General features: G+C 47.1%; 1 protein-coding gene across 1 annotated transcript in view; it reads left to right on the top strand.

Annotated features, from left to right (window-relative positions):
- Positions 1 to 236: 236 nt before the first annotated feature.
- Kcnip1 (potassium voltage-gated channel interacting protein 1) overlaps positions 237 to 21,559 on the top strand; it is a 378,331-nt gene continuing 357,008 nt past the window's right edge. The window contains exon 1 of the mRNA XM_052759013.1: positions 237 to 452. Within this exon, the coding sequence (XP_052614973.1) occupies positions 365 to 452 (88 nt within the window). The 5' untranslated portion in view covers positions 237 to 364. The remainder of the gene's footprint in view (positions 453 to 21,559) is intronic.

Genomic DNA, 21,559 nt, shown 5'->3' with positions numbered 1-21,559 from the left:
CAAGACTGTCAGCAAAGCCTGGGAGGGTTCCAGCTCCTCCCTTCCTGCTCTGCTCAATTTCACTCGCATCTCAGTCTTCTCCGAGCCCTAGGTACCCTGGCAGTGCCGCCCCAGCCCTGGCATCCCGAGGTGCTCCTGTGGTGAGGACTTGAGTGGACAGAAGGAGGGGGTGGAGAGGGAGGGAGGGCTTGCCCTGCAGACTCTCTGGATGCAGAGCTGGACTCGCTGCAGAGGCGGCTGTGCTGTTCCCGGAGACTGGTTTCTGGGGTGCATCCATCTCACAGGGTTCACCTAGGCAGGCTCCACGAGGTGGGTGCCATCCCTTCTGGGTGCTGACCGAAGAATCTGCCTCACCTTTGCCATTATGAGTGGCTGCTCCAACAGATGCAGGCTCGGGTTCGTGAAATTTGCCCAGACCGTCTTTAAACTCATCACCGGGACCCTCAGCAAAGGTAGGGAGACTGACTTCCATCATTGTGTCCTGCCCTGATGTGACCTGACTGGTCACTTTGTGTGTGCTGAGTGTGTCACTCCTGGCACGCGGGAGTCTTGAGTCTCTGAGGAGGCTGAGGAACAAGCACCTGGGACCAGAGGCTGCTGACAACCTGATCTGGCCCTGGGCAGGTAGGCGCCCCGCCAGGGAGCTCAGGAGGCTGTAATTGCCTGGAACTTTAGAAATGGAGTTGGCGATGTGTGGCTGATTGGTTATAGATGGGCAGAGAAACGGAACCCTTCCCGGAGCCTGGGAAGCGGCTTGGCGTGACTGGAGTTTTAAAAACTTATCCTGGGAGTGTTGTGTTTTGTTGATAAGAGAGAGATTTGATGCAGTGGGCTGTGAGTAATTCTGCACAGCAGAGATGCTGAAGGGGGGCAGCAGGAGGTGGCCCTGGGGCTGGAGTAGTTCTGCAGTGGTAAGCTCGGAATCCTGATCAGCTTCGCAGTCTATGCTGAGGCTGCCCTGTTGGGATTTGGGGGTCCTGTGCTCCTGGACTCTGTCCACAGATCTGCTGTCTCTGACGACTGTTCCTCCCCATGTCTGATTTTCTTGCTTCTCCAAGTATTGAAGTGTCAAGAGGTTTGCAGAATAATTCTCTGTGTGGCCGCGAAGAATGAGGACTACACATACATCTTCAGCCCCCAAACGCAGCCAGCAGCCCTGGTAACCCTCCTGACAAAGGGGAGGCTACCTTCTCAGGGACTCCATTTGATACTCTGCGCCAGGGAGGGTGGGGACATGGAGGGGAACTCGGACAAACTTTCTGGGCATAAATTTAAAGGGAGAGCAGCAGTGTGGTGTGGTTCCAGTGGCTGGGAAAATGTCTTTAAATATTCATGCCCTCTCACTGGAAAAATAAGTCTTTTGGGGGGAGAGACACTGGAAGCTGCAGACTTCAGGGCGGGAGGGATCCCTCAAACCCTAGAATCTGAGGAGGCAAAAGCCATGGATGGCCATCAATCATGACGTTGCCCAGGTACCCAGCTGCACAGGGTTAGCTGGTGTCAATTGTGTGGCTGTTGTGGCAAGGATTATGAGAGCCTCTTATAATCTCTCCTGGGTCTTTAATGACTCCCATCCTTTCCACGGCCTCTTCCTGAACTAGGACATTGTCCTTCCAGGATATCCTGGGGGACTAAGCATCCAGTGTTGGGGATTAGGAGGCCTAGGGCAGAGATCGGGACATGAGCAGGGCACAGTAGCAGCAATGCTCAGTGGCTTCATTTCCAGGAGGAGAAAGCAGGGGATGAAACTTAACCAAGTTCTCCATTTGTCCTAGGACAAGTGAGGGTGTTCTAGAACCTCTGAGACCGAGGGGCTGACAGGTGAGGTAGCATCCTGCCCCACCTCTACTCCCCGATGTGCCCCAGAAACATCCCCAGCCCAGATAGAAGAAGCCTAGGCCTCGGCTCCAATGTACCACCTGGGAAAGCCACAGCCTCTCTGTGGCTGGTTGATTTTTTTTTCCATCTGTAAAATGAATTCATTACCTCCTGCTGAGTGCTGTTGCAAGGGCCCAGGAAATCCACATGTGGAATCCCTTTGTGGAATGCATGGCTGTATCTAGATATAAAGAAGTGGGTCAGAGGCTGAGATGGGTATGCATGTATGATGGAGGATCCAGCCTCAGCCCTCTCCAGGACCAAGGTCAGAAACTTTAGCTAACTGAAAGTGGATCTCTGTACCCCGCAGTGAAACTATGAAACAGAAGAGATAAGCTTGAGAAAGTGAGTCAGCAAAGGAAAGAGTGTGTCAAAAGGACGTGTGTGTGTGTGTGTGTGTGTGTGTGTGTGTGTGTGTGTGTGTGTAAGAGAGACACAGACTTCCAGAGAGAGGAAAGATTAATATTTGAATAACTGAGTATGATGATATTTTCTCAATATTTGTATTGGACACCTATCTCCAATATGCCACACTCATATACTACACATTATTTCATGGATGCAAATTTCCCTGCAAGAAAAGCAGAGTCTAATGGAATGCAGATCCCAAAATGGGTCCCACCTAGACACCACACTGAGTACTGAGATGTACAGAAACGGGGGGTGTGGGCGTGGGCAGTAAGTACAGAAGACAGGTCCCCGGGCAGGCTGAGGGGCTTCTCTGAACTGTAGCTTCTCAACTGAGGTGGAGAAGAGGCAGGCTGGGCAGGAGAGGGAAGATGATGTCAGCAGAGTTGGTGGGTCTAGAACGATGATCTCTGCAGAGAGGCCAGCTGTGCAGAGGCAAGACACGCGGGCGCGCGCGCGCGCACACACACACACACACACACACACACACACACACACACACACACAGGCATGCACACACCTGGTCAGAATCCCAGAAATTAAGATCCACCTGATGTAGAAGGGACTTGATTGGGACTTAACACTGGGGACCAAGTGGCTGCCTGGCCTTCCCCTGAGCTGCTTCAATAGCAGGTTCCTAATAACTAGGTCTCGGGGAGGCAGCACACAGAGGGAGGGGGAGGATTGTGTCTGAACTTTACCTATACCCTTGGCCTCAGCGCTGCAGAGAGGACCAAATGTTTACACAGCCATGGCTCTGGGCCAGACATGTGCAGGGAGAGTAGTACTGCCGAACCCAGGTGTTGGTTAAATATTTGCCAAATTAGTGATGGCAATGGGAGCTGGGCCAGACCTGGAGCCGGAGAGCTGAGAAAGGTCTTCACTGAGTCCGGAATAAAAGCTTTCCAATGCGTAGACAACGTGTACGATTCAGACTCCATCCTGTGTGGACACGTTATGATTGTATAATGGTTTCTGCTTTCCATTCTGCTTTCAGCTGTCTGTGATTCATTGCACTGAGTTCTAGATTTGCAACACTCCAACCCTCCAAAGCAGAATTAATCTCTGCCCTACTCTGAATTGGGAAATGAACGCATCTATCATGCTCCTCTTCTAGTCTAGGGAATCTCCCCCTTCTCTATGTCATTGGAAATGCCTGGGGAATGGGGAAAGATCATGCCAGCCCCTCTGCCAGCTCCTGGTTCTTGGTCACCTTCCCTTCATGACAACACTCACTTTTGCGACTGGTCAAAGGTACCAAGAGGCCCAGATTTCCCACCTGCTGTAGAGACAACTGCTTGGGTCTCCCTGAACATGTATCTCACTGGTTATGACGTTTGCCTTTTTATCCCTGGTCACAGTTTGCGATCTGTGTCCCTCTTGGTAGTATTTGAAAGGCTGCCTTTCCCACGAGCTTTACACTGCGGGAGGTCAAAGCTCACATTCTCCGTTCCCACTGTAGCCAGGGCGGTGACCACAGAGCCTGGCTCATCAGCAGAATTAAGTGAACGAAATGTACCATCCATCAGAGCCAGCAGCCTGTGGTCTGGGGGATGCCTCACACAGGTACTTTCTCGGTATCACTGTGGATCACCTGTCCCACACCTGAAGGGTAACACTAGCTGAACTCTGTGCAGGGGAAGGAGCCGTGGCCACACGAAGCCTTCCGAGCTTTGCCTGGACTTTCACACGGTCTCAAATGTCCTCAGAGAGGAGCTGGGCAAGCAGACTTCTGGCACTCCCCTGCTTCAGCTCTGTTTGGGTTTGTTTTAGATCTCTCTTTGATGGTTTGCTTTTGCTTTAAAAAAAAGTTCCCAAGCTGGACGTGGTGGTGCCTAATGAGCAGGTGCCTAATGAACCTGGCTGTTTGGGAGGCTGAGGCATGGGGATAACTTGACCATAGGGATTGGAGATCAACCTGGGCAACATAAGAAAACCCTGTCTCAAAAGTAATTACACACACACACATACACACACACACACACACACACACACACACACACACACACACGAATCACAAATGCAATGGGAGGCATCAGACTGGGCCATTGCAGGACCCTCTGGCCTCAGTTTCTTAATCAATAAAATGGAATCAGTACCCTCTGTTACTGCCCTCAGTTGATGTGGGTGAATGTGGCTGTTACTAACTGCCTGTACCCTCAGGGCTGTGAGTGCTCAGGGCAGGGACATTCTCTCTCTCAATTCCTATGCCACTGGTGTCCAGCACCAGATGATGCTTAATCTCTGTCCAGCTTGCTCTCCAGAAGGCCTTCTCTGAGCAAAAATACTTCTTAAAATTTTTTATTGTATTTAGTGATGTGTGTGTGTGTGTGTGTGTGTGTGTGCGTGCGTGTGTGTGTGCACGCGCACGCGCACCCGCGCACATGACACTGCACGTACGTGGACATCAGAGGAAAACTTGCAGAAGTCAGTTCTCTCTTTTCACCACATGGGACTGGGGGATCAAGCTGAGGTCATCAGGAGTCTCAGCAAATGTCTTTCCCTGCAGCGCCGTCTCACTAGCCCGTCAAAGGATATTTGAACACCTCTGTTACCTCACCCCTTTCTAGGAGTTAAGAACATAACTCTTGGACTGAAGAGATGGTTCAGTGCGTAAAGTCCTTGCCACCCAAGCATGAGGACCTGAGTTTGGATCCCTGTGAATGTTGGGCATGGTGGCTTATGTCTATAATCACAACATCACGGAGGTGGAGACAGGAAGACACTTGGGGCTTGCTGACCAGCCAGTCTAGTTGAATGGGTGAGATCCAGATTCTTTGAGAGGATTTGGCCCTAAAAATAAAGTGGAAAACAATTGAGAAAGACATTGGCAGTCAGTCAGCATCATACACACACACACACACACACACACACACACACACACACGGAGGGGGGAGCTGTGTGACTCCCACAGCCTGGCCATCACCTACTGTATAAGGCCAGCCTCTGACTGCATTCCTGGAAAGACTTGGGGTCTGGGCATCTGCCTCTCTGTCCTCATTCCCAGCCCTTGACAAAGAACCAGAGACCAGAAGTGGTACAGGCTGACTCTGACTGGGGAGGCTCAAAGCCTCTCCTTTTGTGCGATGGAACTAATTTGCCACCCGAGGCACAGACAACAAAGCCACAGTAAGCAGGGAGGAGGAACCTAATCCAGGAGAGCATGTAGCAAGGTCCAGGCCACCCATGAGGCAATGGGACAAGAGGAGTCTGGGAACTGGGATCTGTGTCAAGGACAAAGCCTTGGTTTCAACTCTTTTTCCCACTTAGTCCAGGATGTTCCTGTCTAAGCAAGGAAAGACTTGACTATAGACCTGAAGACACACTGTTCCCCATGTCTCCTCCCTACTGCTGTTCCAGGTCCTCACAAGCTTGACCTTGGACCTGGTATGGCTTGCATCCCAACTTTGCTGTCTGCCAGCTGTGTGGGTGAATGGTACAAGGTCCCCGAGTGCTGGAAGGTCTTTGCTTTTGATCTGAGAATAGCAAGGCCAACTGAGCATGCATTTTTTTTTAATTTACTGAGGATCATGAAGTAAGGGCAGGCAGTTAGTAGGGCAGATGTCTTTCTTGCAGTTGCAGAGAACTAAGGATGTGTGCTCTCTTTGCTTCTTGTACAACCCCCTTGCCTGGCTCTAGTCCCAACCCTGGAAATAGGAATTGCCATCCCCATCTTACAAGGGAAGGAAGCTGATTGGCTGGGCCACGTGGCCCAGTCGAGAAACGGCAGCGCTGACATTAGACACCAGGTCCCGTGGAGCCAGGAACAGGCACATTGTTCTTCACTTACAGAGCTGTAGAAGATGCCCCCACCTGTGACACTTCCCACCTCGTCCAGCAGAGAGTCCCCCACCCCAGCTCCCTGTTCATTGTGTTGGTGGGTTTGTTGAGAACTGATGTAGCAGCTGGATCTCTTCAGCAGCCACCTACCATTCAGGAATTGTGACAAATTCCAGAAGGAGACCTGACCTGAGTTAAAAAACATGCTTTATAAGAAAAGGGACCACTTGCAGGCCAAGGACAGAAGACAGCCACACCCATGCTCTTCAGCATCCCTGTTACCTCTTGGAGAAGTGGGCAGGGCTAAGGCATGTGCCAGATGTTAGATGGGCTTTATGCCCATGAGAGGTCTTCCCCCACAACGTCCTCTTTTTATAGAGAACCTATGAAAAGTGCTCTTATCTGTTGAGGAGCAGGCATGATTTGGGGTAGTCGGTCATCTGGCATTGAGCTGGCAGCTAGAACTTGTCTGGGAAATCAATGGTCTTCACACTTGGGATCTGTGAGATATGGTAATGGCCTCTATCAAAGAAAAGACACTACCCCTTCCTTAGGAAGCTCAGCCCCTTGCTAGGGGAAGAGGGTTCCTACCACCACACTCCTGTTGGCTCATTGTCCCAGCAGCAAGATAAGCAGCACTAGAGCCACATCAGATAGCCCCACTCACTCCCTGTGTCCAGGCGCCCCTCAGGGTTGGTGCCCTGCCGTAGGCAGAAAGCTCAACCACTGGGTTCCTGGATCTTCGCTACCTGCCAGGCCCCAGGTCAGGACTTCCACACTGAGGTCTGCACTTCCTTTGGCTCTGCCCACATGCAGTGGCTTTCATTCTACCTGCCAGGCCCCAGGTCAGGACTTCCACACTGAGGTCTGCACTTCCTTTGGCTCTGCCCACATGCAGTGGCTTTCATTCTACCTGCCAGGTCTCCTGTCCTTGCTTCTCTATAACAGGCCCGTCACTCCACTGACCTATTTCAGCTGGCCAGGTGCTCTCTTGGGTCTCCACGGTCAGATGGAAGTCACACGCCACCACTTGCCAAAGCTGTGTCTCCTAAATTTCCTGGCCTCCCTTCTAGAGAACCCTAATGCAGGCAAGAATAATTTACCCAAGGATGCTTAGCCTGGAAATGCCGCACAGACATCCTATTAATTTCAGGACCACGGCGGAGCGGCTAGTTTGCTCCAAATTAAAAGTAGCTGGAAATGGCCCTTATATAGCAGGAGGGCGCTGTGGGCTGCAATGCTGTGACACAATGAAGAATGAAGCAAAGCAGATCTTGTTTGGCCCTCTGCAGCCCCGAGGCCCCAAAGCCCCTTTCCCTTCATTGTAAGCCTCGCCTTCTCCAATCTTCTTAGGGTAACAGGATCTTCCCTGAATGCTTCGTCAACCCAGATCCCAAGTTCCCCAAAACAGACTGTGTTCAAACCTGCCAGGTCTGGCAGGCTTCCCCTGGGCAAGCTACTCCCATTTTGAACTCCTTCTTCCTTTACCTAATGAGGCCAGGGATGTTCATGTCCTGGAGCCACCGAGACCAAATGAGATAGCATATCACACACACAGTGCCTGGCGTATAGCGGTGGTCTGGTTAAGCTCAAGATGGCCACTTTTCTTTCCTCACATACTTTAGCTGTGGCTGATAGCAAGGAGATGTGAGGCCAAGCTGGAAGAAACAACAGTACCTGGTCCAGACTCTCCTTCTGGCTCCTAGATCAGTACTACCGAAGTCATTTCAGCTGCCCCCAGTCACCTCAGTGGCAAGTTCTGTAACTGGGAATCTGTCAATAGCTAAACAGATTCCTTTTACCTAGATGTCTGTGTGTTTACTGGCCACCCACTGTGGAGAATATGATACCCACACAACCACTCAACTTGTGGTAATAGGCGCCTCGAGTACCTGCACCCCATGAGAGCCCATAACCACTAGATAGCAGCAGTATCAGGACCTGTACTGGAAGTCCCTTTCTGAGGTCTGGTCTTTGTCTATGTCTTGGCACTCCAACCCCACAGGCTTCCTAACTCCTGTGTTGGTTTGACAGAAAGGATGGGCTCGCATGTCTTTGGTGAGCTAGGGGGAAAATCATGGACCCTGCCTTGAACCCACCTCAGTTTTCTCATGCTTGGCCCCACTCTTAGCCTCCTGGAAGCAGTCTGCACTGGTTGTCCATGTGGCTGTCCATTGCTGTGCCTGCAGAGATGTCCATTACTGCTCAGGTGGGGTCAGGTTCTCCCCAGTGTCTACTCACAACCCGAGGGGCCGAGTACCTGAGGACCACACAGAAGATCAGAACACTAAGGACATCTTAGCGGGGGAGGAAGAAGCAACGTAGAAATATTACAGGCACCTGGGCCAGATGAGGGTGGGGGGAGAAGCCAAGACCCCAGGAAAAACTCAGAGGAAGCCAGTTAGCACCAAGAGTGACAACCCTCCAGAGTGCCACAGATCTGCAGTCTGTAGCCTGAGTTAAGCCTTTCTCCTCTGCTGGATGGGGGCAGAAGACTGTGAGCACAGGCCAGTCCTGGTCCTGCCTGCCTGGAGGAACCAAGGTTGCATCCTGTGTCCTTTGGAGTACAAGGAGCAACAACCTTGGAGTCAGGCCTGGTCTTGCATCCAAATTGTCATATTTTCTTATTTCATAAGTGCTGCTGTACGGAATGCCACCAACGAAGTGGCTGTAAGTCATTTAGTCCTTCATTCTGGAGCTAGTGTCTGAGAATCAGGGTGACAGGATGACCCACAGTTATATTGGGATCTCTCTTCAATCATCTGTGCTCTGACACCAGCAAGCGGGAGCTGGCTGCCTGGCTTCTTTTATAAAGGCCCCACTGTCACAATCTAGTCACCTTCCAAAGATCCACTTAAAGTTCCATCTGCCTCTCTGCAAATGATGTGATTTCAACTAAAAAAAACCTCATGTGTGTATGTTGGGGTGGGGGGTGTTGACATACACACACACACACACACACACACACACACACACACACACACATATATGACATTAAGTAGAAGGGGGTCTATCTGATCAAAAGAAAGGGACCAGCAAGGGAGAGGAGAGAGAGAGGAGAGCATATATGAGGGGTGGATATGGTCAGTGTACATGATATAATTAAATGTCTGCATAAAACCCACTACTATATACAACACACATATGCCAATAAAAACAAATCAGTAACTTTTTTTTTAGAGAAATCACCACTAAATGACATCACAATGTGTGGGTAGAGCTACAATGTATGGTTTTTTATGAGGAGATGAACCTTCAATCCATGTCACTAAGCAGTGGCTTCCCTTCTCTGGGCCTCCACATGTTCATCTCCCTAACAAAGGAACCGCTGGTTTCAAAGATCTGTTCCAGCTTTGGAGTCAGTATTTAACACCTACACTTGAAGCAAAGATTGAGCATGTGCTATCGCCCAACATGCCCTGTGTGCTCTGCACCCATCCTTTCACCTACCATCTTACTGTGTACAAAAACCCCGAGGGTGGGGAGCTCACCTGAGCCCCATTTACAGAAATGGAGACCTAAGCTGCAGAGAAAAGAAGGGTATTATAAGTTGGATATAAAATGCCCCCTCAAAGGCTCCAGGTTTCAAGGTTTGGTCCACGGCTAGTGCATCCAACCACTAGGAAGTGATCATGGACTGTTAGCTGCACTGATGGATTAAACCACTGATAGATTCATAATTTAATAGAATTAGTAAGGGGGTCATGGAAATGAGGTTTAGTTGATTCTAGGAACAAGGTCAAGGGGGGACATGATCTGAAAGGTTTATCTGGTTCCAGTCCTTTTTTGTCTCTCTGCTTCCTGACTGCCCTGACATGAGCAGCTTCGGCTTCCACACCCTTCTGCCATGTTTTCTGCCTCATCACAGACTAACAGCGATGAAGCCAACTGGCCATGGATGAAACCTCTGCCACCATGAGTCCGAAGAAATCTCTGCTTTAGATTGTTTGCTCGGGTGTTTTGTCACGGCAATAGAAAGCTGTGACACAAAAGAGCTGCCTGTCGGCAAGGGGCAGAGCCAGAGCCGGGATTCTGGGCTGTCTGTTTCTTAGTTCCCGTATGTATCCCCCAATCTCTGTCACACACACACACACACACACACACACACACACACACACACACACACAACTCTCTCACACACATACACACATACTACTCTCTCTCACTCTCACACACACATCTTAAAGAAGAAATCAAGAGACAGTACGTATTCTTACTTTAGAAATAAAGTTGTCAAGAGCTTCATTCAGACTAAAGAAGCACATTCCTAGGAAAGGCTGCACCCTCAAGGCCTGAGCTCTCCAAACCAACACCTGCCAGTTAGCTTCTATAGTCAAATAACAGAAAGTGGGGAAGAATTGGCCGAGCAGCCAAGACTTCAGGGAGAGAGGACTAAACACCACTCGGCAAGTATTTTCAGCTCTGAGTCCAGTCTGACCACTTCTCATTTCTTGCTTAGATGAAGTTGTTTGGAGGAAGAACTGAACGGAGTCAGTGGGGAGACACAACCCTGGGGCTTTTCTCAGGGAGGCTGGGGTTGTAGCCTACCTCAATTTTCTTTATGTAATCTTTTGATGAAACTGGGTCAGTTTGAGTGACAGTTTTCAAACCACCTGTGCTTAGCAGGTCAAGCCAAGCCCAGGCTTCTTGCTCAGGATCTACACACTTTAGTTTGGGACTAAAGGTCACTCAGAGCTCGGAATATCTCTAAGCTGTGAGGCATATTGGATTTGCAGAGACTCACAAACCGGTGCTGGTGAATTCTGCCCACAACTCATAAGAACAGAACTAGTGGCCTGCCATCCCAAATATGATAAAAATAAGAGGGATAATCATTGCCACCACCGAGTGCTGTGGCTTTAGAGGGAACTCCACACTCAGCCCAGGTCCCCTTGGAAGCTTTCTGTTCATACCCCCAATGCTTGAAGCACTTGCCAACGTCACATGGAAGATCAAAGCTGTGACTTGTTTCAGAGGAACAGTCCCCCAAATCAAGCTCCTCAGCCAGTGTCACCTTCTGTTGTAGTCTAGACTGTGCCCCTGTTAAAATTCACACGCTGAAGTTCTAACCCCCAATGAGGTTATATTTGGAGACAGGACCTTGAACGAGGTAGTTTAATGAGGTCACTTGAGTGGGGCCCTGATCCCATGGGACTGCTGTCCTTATCAAAAGAGGAAGACACAGTAGGGATGTGAGGAACTGGCCACCTACAAGCTGGGGAGAGAGGCCTCACCCCACACCAACTCCTCCAGCTTGACTTTGACCTTTGACCTCTAGACCTGGAAGAATATCAATTTGTTACTGAAGGCATTCCTGATTGGTGATATTCTGTAAAGGTGGCTCAAGCAGATTAAATGCCTTTTTCTTATATTCTTTATTGTGATAAATATCCATAAAATTACATTTATTAAGCCACTTTTAAGTGCACAGTTCAGTGGTCTAGGGTACATTCATGTCACCACCATTCATTTCCAGAACATTTTTCATTTTTGTAACACAAATTCCTGTTCTTCCCAGCCCTGGCCATCACCATTCCATTGTCTACCTTACAGTTTTTGTCTATGCTAAGTACCTTGTGCAAGTACACTGGTATTCTTTTGTGTCTGACTTGGTACACTTAACACGTTTTCAAGATCTGTTCATGGTGTAGCCTGGGTTAGAGTTTCATTCCTCTTTAAATAATGGCGTATTATTCCATTGTGTGGCTGTGTCATGATGTACTTAGCCATTCATCTATCCGTGCAACATCCTGATATTTTAAAAATACAAAGCGGAAACTGCCTCCAATGGATTCTTGAAGAACCTTTAAAAGGTTTATTTATTTTATTTTTCATGTGCATATGAATGCCTGAATGTATACATATGCACCCCATGTGTGTAGGTGCCCAAGTAAGACAGAGAGGGCATTGGGCCCCTGGAACTAGAGTTACAGGTGACTGTAAGCCTCCTGATGTGAGTGCTTGGAACAGAAGCCCAGTCCTCTGCTAGAGCAGCAAGTCTCTCTAGCCGTCTCTCCAGCCCCCAGGTCTTGACATCTGTTGAGTTGAAGGTGGACTTCTTGCAATGGCCACTTCCTGGTTTGTCCTGTAGATTTCTGCTCTCTTCCTTTGTCGCCACCCTGAACGATGCACCCTATAAACGGGGCCTTGCTGCAGTACCAACCAGCTTCTTCAGCCTCAGCTGTGCAAGGAGACGACTGTTCTCCTGACTGGGTCCTGGCCTTTCCAGAAACCCTCCCCTGTGCTTCGTTCAGCCCTCTGCTGCCTCTTGAAGCCAGCCACACACGCTTTGACATATCCTGTCACCGAATGCTGCCTCGTTTCCCTGCACAGCACATTATATTCCTACACAACACGTACACATTAAAAAAAAATACTATTAAAATTACGGCGGATGGTGGTGGCGCACGCCTTTAATCCCAGCACTCGGGAGGCAGAGCCAGGTGGATCTCTGTGAGTTCGAGACCAGCCTGGTCTACAGAGTGAGATCCAGGACAGGCACCAAAACTACACAGAGAAACTCTGTCTCAACAAAAAACCAAAAAAATAGTATTAAAATTATATGCACTTATAGTGTAGAGCAATATTTGATGTTTTATTGTGTGTGCATAGTGAAGTGGTTACTACAGTCAAGCTAATTATCATATTTGTCTCAACATGCCATTACCTTTGTGAGTGTATTCAGGATATCAAGTCTCTTTCACAGGAATCAAGACCATGTGCCTCACCATATCCATACTACTCAGTAGATCTCTAGAACTTTCTCATTCCCACAGCCCACAGTGTTCCCTTGACTTACATCTCCCTGTGATCCATGCTTATCCACTAGAGTCCAGTCCTATAGGTAGGAACTGTGTGCTGGACATCACTGCTTCCCCTGCTCTTGGCCAACAGCCTAGAACATAGACCCTGAGGGGAAGCCGGGGTTGTCCAGACAGTTTAGAAGCCTAGGGTCTGGAGGCTGCTCCCCAGCCAGCTGACTTTCTGCTGTCAGCAAAGCTGACCCTGGAATCTATACCTCCAAGTCTACTTCCCTGCAGGTTCTGCCCAGCATACTGCCTAAGTGCCCCAGTGTTTTTTCTTGCCTTCCCATGTCCATCTTCCCATCCACACCTACCCTTGGCAAAACTGTCTGCCATCTAGCCTTTGGGCCCATCATCCTGAGAGCTATCACCTCCTTAGTTACTGTAGCTGGGGGCAGTTTGATTTACTTCAGTATGGAAAGCGGGGGGCTGAAACTGGGGGTGGAATGGAATGACATCCACTTTGCTCTCTGCTCCATTGGAATGAGCAGATTGTCTCTGGAGATATGATGTCATCTGCAAGTGTTTATGGAAGGTATAGGCATGGAATGTCCCCTACCCAGGTTCCCCTTCATCTGCTGAATATCCAAGCCCTTCTGAAAGCATGATTTTGGAATTCACTAGACTCCAGATCATACATCACACTTTCAACTTGTATTACATGGGGGCATCTTAGGAACTCACTCCTCCGTTCTGTCGTTTATACAATGTGTACAGCAAGGTCCATCCTGAAGGTTAGTTGAAGGAATGCACACAAGTATTGAGTGCAAGGTTTGTGCCTTATTAGAGTTCGTGAATGACAGTGTGTTTGCTTTCATATCGTGCTGCTATTTGTAAGAACTAGTCTAAGTCTCCCCTTGTTGTATTACTGTCAAACCAGGGGCTCCCACATCCTGGAAAATTACTGATTCACCAAAATGACCTATGTGGTTCAGAAATTGGTCATCAATTTGTCCACCATTCTCTTTGCCTTCTCTTTCCCTACATGGAATCAGAGTTCCACTCTTGGTAGACAGAGCAGCAGAGCTAATGGTCCACTTAGAGTGACTTTAGCATCCAGAACTTTCCCTATTTCTTGCACACCCTTCAGCCAGCCTTCTTCCACTCCTTCAGCAGAAAGAATAGCACAGTAAAGCCCCCACTTTGCATCCTCCTCCTGGGCCTGGAGAAGTAGATGTAAGAGTTCTGAGATGTAATGCTAGGTCAGTCACCTGTGGCTGGGGCAACGTTCCCCTGAGAACTCTTTCAACAGGAAATGGGGAAATCAGCCTCAAATCTTGAAGTCTCCTGGGCAGGCACACTCTGACAGAACAATCCCACTTTGCAAACTGAAGGCTGGACCCAGAAGAGTATCTGCTACTCCCTGTGAGCTTCAGCCTCCCAGGGCACCATGATGTAGACAAAAAACAGGTGCGAGACATTGTCCCCATAATGATTATATCTTAGACTTCGAAGCATAACCCTCACATGCCACTGAGAGCCTGAACTGGCTATGAGAGAGTGAAGTCAAGGCTGTAACAACACAGTCGGGGATAGCTCCACTATCAGCCTCCTGGGTATAGGTGAAGAAACTGAGGGTCCTTGAGCTATGTACCTCAAAGGAGAGCCTTCTTTGAAAGGTGGATAGGGTGACCTGGCTCCTCCCACAGCTGGTAGCTCTCCAAAAGATGGCTCAGCAAGATCCCTCCCCCTTCAGCTTCACCTGGTGAACTTACTTGAGAAGGGACTCCCAAATTCCCTTTTCCTGGGCTCTTTTCTTATGCTCCAGACCTACAGGTGACTCATTGGTTGGACTGAAAGCTTGTGGTAGGGCAGAGGCCATGCCTTAGTTGTTTAGGAATGCTCAGCATTCAGCACAAGGTCTGGCACAGGGGTGCTCAAAGAATAGGTGGACAGAGGGAGAAAGAGGAGAAGGAAGGAGAAAGAGGAAGGAGGAGAAAGTCATCAGACCCTTCTACTCCAATGACTGCCTGTCACCTCTGCTGAACCTTTATAAAGCCATAGCCAATCTTTCTTTCTCCCAACCTCACTGTTTCTCTTAGCCGTTTGAGACTGGAACTGTGAATCATCTCCCGTCTGCTACTTCAATGTTATTCCCAGAGCTACCCCTGCAGTCCAGACCTTAGCGAGTCTCTCTGCTTTGCTGTGGTAGCCTCTACTTCTTCCCCATTTTTCTCCTCCCACACTGCGACCAGACAAAACATGGGCCGGGCAGGAGATTGTCCATCCAACCCTAACGGAGAAATTTCTTCTAGGCTTACATAAGGCATGTGTACTGCACATAGACTTTCACTCGGAGGTGTCTGCCATGGTGTTATCACATTATTTACTAAAGTGGAAGTCGGGGATGATCTAAACTTCAGGGAAATAAACAGAAGCAAAATACATACCTTTTGCTTCACCTACTGACAGGACCTCTGGACACTCACTTGGACTGCATAATACTTGAAAATGCTGAATTGAAAAGCTACGGTTATGTGCCACATGTTTCCAATCAGTGGACAGATGTGCAGGTGAAAAATGTAAATTAGAAAAGAAACAAACCAAAACAATTAAATTAGAAAAGAAACAAACTAAAACAATTAACCTAAGTTTTAGTTGGGAGCAGGAGCTACTTAAGGTTTATTTTTATATAGTTTGAGTTCATTCCTATTTGTGCTCCTATTATTTACACCTCTTTTCTTATTACCCTAGCTAAGACTTCAAGTACTATATTGAATAAAAGAGAAGAAAGCGGATGACCCTGTCTTATTCTTGAATTTGGTGGAAATGCTTTGAGTTTTTTCACAGTTAGTATGATGTTGAATATAGGTTCATCATATTATAGGTTCATCACATATAACCTTTATTGTGTTGAGATATGCTCCTTATAGTCTTAGTTTCTTCAGGGTTTTTATCGTGACAGGATATTGGAGTTTGTCCAAGGACTTTTTCCCCCCATCAATATGATCATATAATTTCTATCCTTTACCCTATGTGTGTGATGTAGTACATCTATTGATCTGAATACACTGAAACAATCTTTGATCCCTGGAATAAATGGAACTTGAACATGGCAAATGATCTTTTGATGTATCATTGGATTTGATTGGTAAGAATTTTATTAATCATTTTTACCTCCTTGTTCATCAGGTAGATTCACTAATAATTTTCCTTTTTGTTATGTCTATATCCAGTTTGGTTATTAGAGTAATCAAGATTTTATAAAATGAACTTGGTGGCATTCCCTACCATTCTGTTTTGTGGAATAGTTTGAAAAGCACTGGTGTTAATTTTTCTTTAAAGATTTTGTAGAATTCAGCTATGAGATGTCCCGCCATCCGGCTTGTTCTGCTGTTTTTTGTTTTTTTTTTTTTTTTTCAGTTGGGAGACTATTTTATCACTGATTCAAACTTACAACTTGCTATAAATCTGTTGAAGTACTTTCAGTCCTCTTGGCTGATTTTGATAGGTTAATCTAGAAATGTGTTTGTTTCTTTTAGGTTTTCCAATTTATGGGAAGATAAATTTTCAGAGTTGCCCTAATGGGCCACTAAGTTTCATTGGTATTTGTTATAATGTTTCCCTTTTCATCTCCTTAATTAATTTGGGTCTTCACTCTCATTAGTTTGGTTAGTTTAAGGGTTTGTGGGTCTTGTTTATTTTTTCAAGAACAAACTCTTTGTTTCATGGGTTTTGTACTATTATTTTCATTTCCAGTTCATTAATTTCTGGACTGGTGTTTCTGATGTCTTTCCATACACTGATTGGATGTTTAGCTTCTTGATTTTTTCAGACACTGAGGGGCATCATCAAGTTACTTATCTGAGATCTTTCTGAGTTTAAAAAAATATATAGCTTTAAAATTCACTCATGGAGCTGTTTTCATTTTATCTCACAGGTTTCTGTATATTGTGTTTGCATCTTCATTTGATTCTAAAAGTTTTATATTTTCCTCTCTTATTTCTTAATGATGCATTAATTAATTTTAAAAAGTATCTTTTTAAGTCTCCATGGATTTGAATATTTTTCTGTAGCTTCTCTTCCAGTTGATTTCTTGTCTTGTTTCATTGTAGTCAGATAAAATACACAAAATTATTTAATGTATATTCCGCAATATTTGGGTGTAATATTTGGTATATGCCTGTTCAATTCATTTAATCTGTGATGTCATTGAACTCTGATAGGTTTTTGTTTGTTTGCTTTCCTGGCCGACCTGTCTATTGGTAAAAGTGATTGTGGTCACCCGTAAATATTTTGTTGAGATCAGTCTGGGCCTTTACAACCAGCAGTGTTTTCTTTATTAAACTGAGGATGCTTGGTTTGATGTGTGGATGTTTCAAATTTTTAGGAGATTTCCCCCTTAAATTATCTTCTTTTTTTTCCAATATAATATTTTTATTGATTCTTTGGGAATTTCACACAATGCAACTTGATCACACTCATTTCCCAGTCCTCCCAGGTCCATCCCACCCTTGTGATTTCCTCCCAGAAAAAAAAAGAAGAAGAAGAAAAGAAAAAAATACCTAGTCCATTTTGAATTGCCCATATACTCACTGGAGCACGGTCAAACTCCCCATGGCCAGCCCCTTAAAGAAAATTGAGTCTTTCCTCAATCCCACCCCTGGCAGAAGCCATCAGCTGTGAAGAACTATACTTCAGCATCCCTATCACAATTTCTTTATCTGTTTGTTTTTTGCTTTTTTTGAGACAGAGTCTCTCTATATAGTCCTGGCTGTCCCGGAACTCACACTGTAGACTAGGCTGGAGAGATTCACCTGCCTCTGCCTCCCGAGTGCTGAGACTAAAGGCATGAGCCACCATGCCTGGCTCCCTATCACAAGTTTTAAGAGTTCTCCTCAATGGCTTCTTATCTAGAGTGTTTTTTTAAGGGAGGGGTTGTTACAGAATCCTTCTGTCTCTCATTCTCAACTGAGAGTCTGCAGATATCAATATCACTGCAAAAGAAGCTTCCTTGCACTTTATAGTCAGCGGCAGCATGAATCATCAACTTCCACATGGTTTCCAGTTACAGCAGGGATCATGGACATCCACAGGGACCTGTCCCCCAGCATCAGCACAGACCATAGACCTCAGCATGGTCTCTAGTGGCACTACAGACCATGGACATCAATACTGCCCCCATTGGAGCACAGACCATGGGCACCATCTTGACCCTAGACAGCAGCACAGACCACAGATATCAACATGGCATCCAGAGGCATCCCAGCCCATGAACATTCACATGGCCTTTGGTGGTAACATGGACTATGGGCAACAACATGAGTTATTTTGAGAGTATAGACCATGGACACCCACATAACCTCCAGGCTCAGCATAGACCATAGACATCAACACGACCATCACTGGCCACGTGGACCTTGGATATCAACATGGTCTTGGAGCACATGCATCCACCTTGCCTCGGGCAGTAGCACAGGCCACAGACATTGACATGGGCTCCAAAAGGCAGCACAGACCATGGACATTTACAAGGACCTCAGGCCTTAACATGGTCTGGGGCCGCAGCATGGACCATGGACACCAGCATGTACCTGAGCTGTAGCACAGACCACAGATACCAACATGGCTTCCAGGTGCAGGATGGTCCACTCTATATGAGAGTTGGCCTGGTCCTCCCAGCCGAACCCCAAGAAGTCAGTCACTGTCTGTCCCTGTCTGTCCCTCCCACATCCATATTCTGGTCCAGCCAAATTGATCTCTGTGTCCTGTGTTTTGTGTTTCTGAATCTAATTCTCAGGTGGTATGTACACACATAAACACACATGGGGATGGGGAGACGCATAGAGGAAAAGAGAGACACAGAAAGACGGGGAGTGCAATTCCAGCAGAGTAATGATAATCCTCAGTGAGTCGGGGTGGGCACTACACATTCTAATAGTTATAGTTAGACAATTTCACATCTAAAAGTTGATGGAAAAAAGAGAACACTAGAGTGTAGAGTTCAAAGGCAAAGGTTCTGTAGAAGTTACCCGAGTTTCAGTTCCAGTTCTGTGATTATTAGATGCAAAGTAGTGACCTCAGGCAAGTGACTCACCTTCTAAGCCTTGGGCTCTTCATCAGTAAATATACTATGGATGATGAAAACCCTAGCATATCTGTTTCCTGTCCAGAGGATGGGATGAATAGCTCAGAGCTTTGTGAAGAAGCTGGCTAGCACAGCTCCCAATCACTGCAAACTGTCTGCATCCGTGCTCAAGACAAAAATCAAATCCTCTGTCAGAGTCCATCCACTGTACGCTCTATCTCCCTGTGCTACCCAGTCCCAGATGAGTAAATGCTGTGGCTTTGGAATCTTTTGCCTATGTGACTCTTTTGCCACTGCCCATGAATACTAGAACATGGAGCCAGGTTCCACTGATATCCGTATTTCTAGGGCCTGTCAGAGCACCTGGCAGAGAAATAGCTAATGGGCACATAAAAGCTCCAAATGAGAAACTTGAGGAGTTCAAGCTAAATGGTAAAGAACGTTCTTTCATCAGTTAGGAGCTTGCAATTTTGCTGAGGCAGCCACTCCATTCCCATGGGCTTCCTCCAGATAAGGCATCACCTTGATAAATTAGCTGTGGATATAGGCATCCTGCAGGTGGCATGGAAATGCAATTTAATTTCCAATTAAGCCTGATTTCTGGGCCAAGGGATTTGGCTGCCTCACACTGGGAAGATTATTTTGTCCAGCCCTATCATTATTATGGGTAATGATTCTGCCACGAAGTGGACTCTCAAAGCAAACGTCCTTTGATTCTTGAGATGGTGTGACAAGACAGTGGTGTAGGTCCCAAGGCTTTCCTTCAAGATCTCAGTTTATCTGGGCATAGTCAAGGACTTCCAAACAAAGACACAGTGCCCTGGTAAGTGACATTTTTAAGATGAACAGGGAAGGAAAGATGAGCATGGCAGTTCTTGGTCGCACTCTCCAGAAGGAGGATGGAAAGTTGCTAGTGAGAGTTCCTCGGAACTCGCAACAGAAAAGCATCTGCATGGTTGGAGTTGGAGGGCCGGCTGGCTAGAAAGGGACAAACATTCCAGAGCATCTTCAATGCACCAGGTACTCTGCTGACTGTTTACACTCGGCCATGCCAAGTACCCTATGAAACAAATGAAGTTTCTCTCTTTTCCCAGCTGAGGAAATTGAGCCTTGGGGAAGTTAAATGAACTGTCCAAGGTCATAGACAAAGCAATTTGAACTCCTGATTTTCTAAATCTTCTTTCCTACAAGCTTTATCACTAAAGACAAACACAAAAATACAGTCGGGGCTCTACAATAGTGTCACAGCGAACGGGCACTTAGCTCGGGAATTGTAGAATGAGAACGAGCCCCTGAAGAGATGCCCTGAGAGAGTGAAAATAAATGCTGTCTGCGCCTTCTTGGTGCAATGGCCTGAGAACAGGGCATGCCAGGCACAATTCTGTTTGGATGTGTTACCAGTTTCCACACAAGAAGTGAGATCCAAGAAGCAACTGTAGTACTTCAGCATGGCTGCAGATCTTGGATGGGGCCAGGAGCTTCATCAAGGATCCTGACTGTTCCACGCTAGTGTTTTCCCTGGTGACACAGAAAATTCACTTTCAAGGATTGGAAAAAATGGAAGGGCCTGAAGGACCATGGCCAGCATATTCACAGAAAATGTAGTTGGATGCCAAGAAGATGTCTCATGGCCAAATTTTTATTAATGTTAAAGATAAACATAAATGATTATGCTGTCGACTACTGGGAAAACTCTAGAGATGATTATTAAGTCTGTGGTTTGTGAACACTGGATAAAGAAAGAAAGGGCCACAAGAGAAGGGTGGGGTCACTGAGAAGGTACCATCAAACCTGCCGTCCTATTCTGCTTTGGAATAGTGGTCAGCAATGCAAGGATTCAGGAGATTGCAGAATGCCTGGGTTTCAAGTGGCCAGATGGGTCATGGGCCAGAAACTGTGGCTTCTGGCACACTGTAGGCAGCCCCAGTTGTTCTTGGCAGCACCCACATTTCAAGTGTTCATATTCGGGAAATATTCTCTGTTACTGGCTCTCTAGAAGATTAGCACAGGGGAGCTGTGAGAGCCTAGACTCTGGGGCGGGGGGGTGCCATGGAGGCAGCTTACATGCTCTCAACATTCGGCCTTTGCACACTTGATCAAGGGGCAGAGACGGGAGAACAAGGTACTCAGTGGTTAGAGCCATAGTAAAGAAAGCTGTACTGTCTAGGTTTTATCTCAGCTCCTCTACTTGCTAACTTCTAGGGCACGTTAAGCCCCTTCCTCATGTCTCAGTTATCTCATCTATGAAATGGAGAGGCCAATATTAACCTCAAAGAATGCCGTTACTGTTAAATGAGCCACACATGGAAAGGCTTGGCCCACATCCCGGCACACAGGTGCTCCACAAATGTTAGATCTTATTACTATTAGGGATGACAGATTGTCGCTTGGGGGGAATGGTTAGCTAAATATATCCCGGAATGGAAGGGCTACAGCTTGGTCCAGTGAGTTATTCATCAAAAGTGTTGATGTAGACTGTCACTAAAGAGAAATGTGGAAATATGAGGGTTTTCTCCCTGGCGGTGCTTCTGACGGAAGATGGGAAAGTTGTTTCTTCTCTGACACCAACCAGTTCTGACACCATGTGAGCTTCCCCCAGTGTAATGCAGTTTTGATGCTACACAGAGTTAGCAAGAGACTCCACAGGTCGCCGGTGCTCTCA

The sequence above is a fragment of the Peromyscus californicus genome, unplaced genomic scaffold, assembly GCF_007827085.1.
Source record: "Peromyscus californicus insignis strain IS unplaced genomic scaffold, ASM782708v3 Scaffold_3__1_contigs__length_106647218, whole genome shotgun sequence".
NCBI lineage: Eukaryota > Metazoa > Chordata > Mammalia > Rodentia > Cricetidae > Peromyscus > Peromyscus californicus.
Note: the sequence above shows the minus strand (reverse complement) of the source record. Positions and strands in the feature narration are given on the sequence as shown.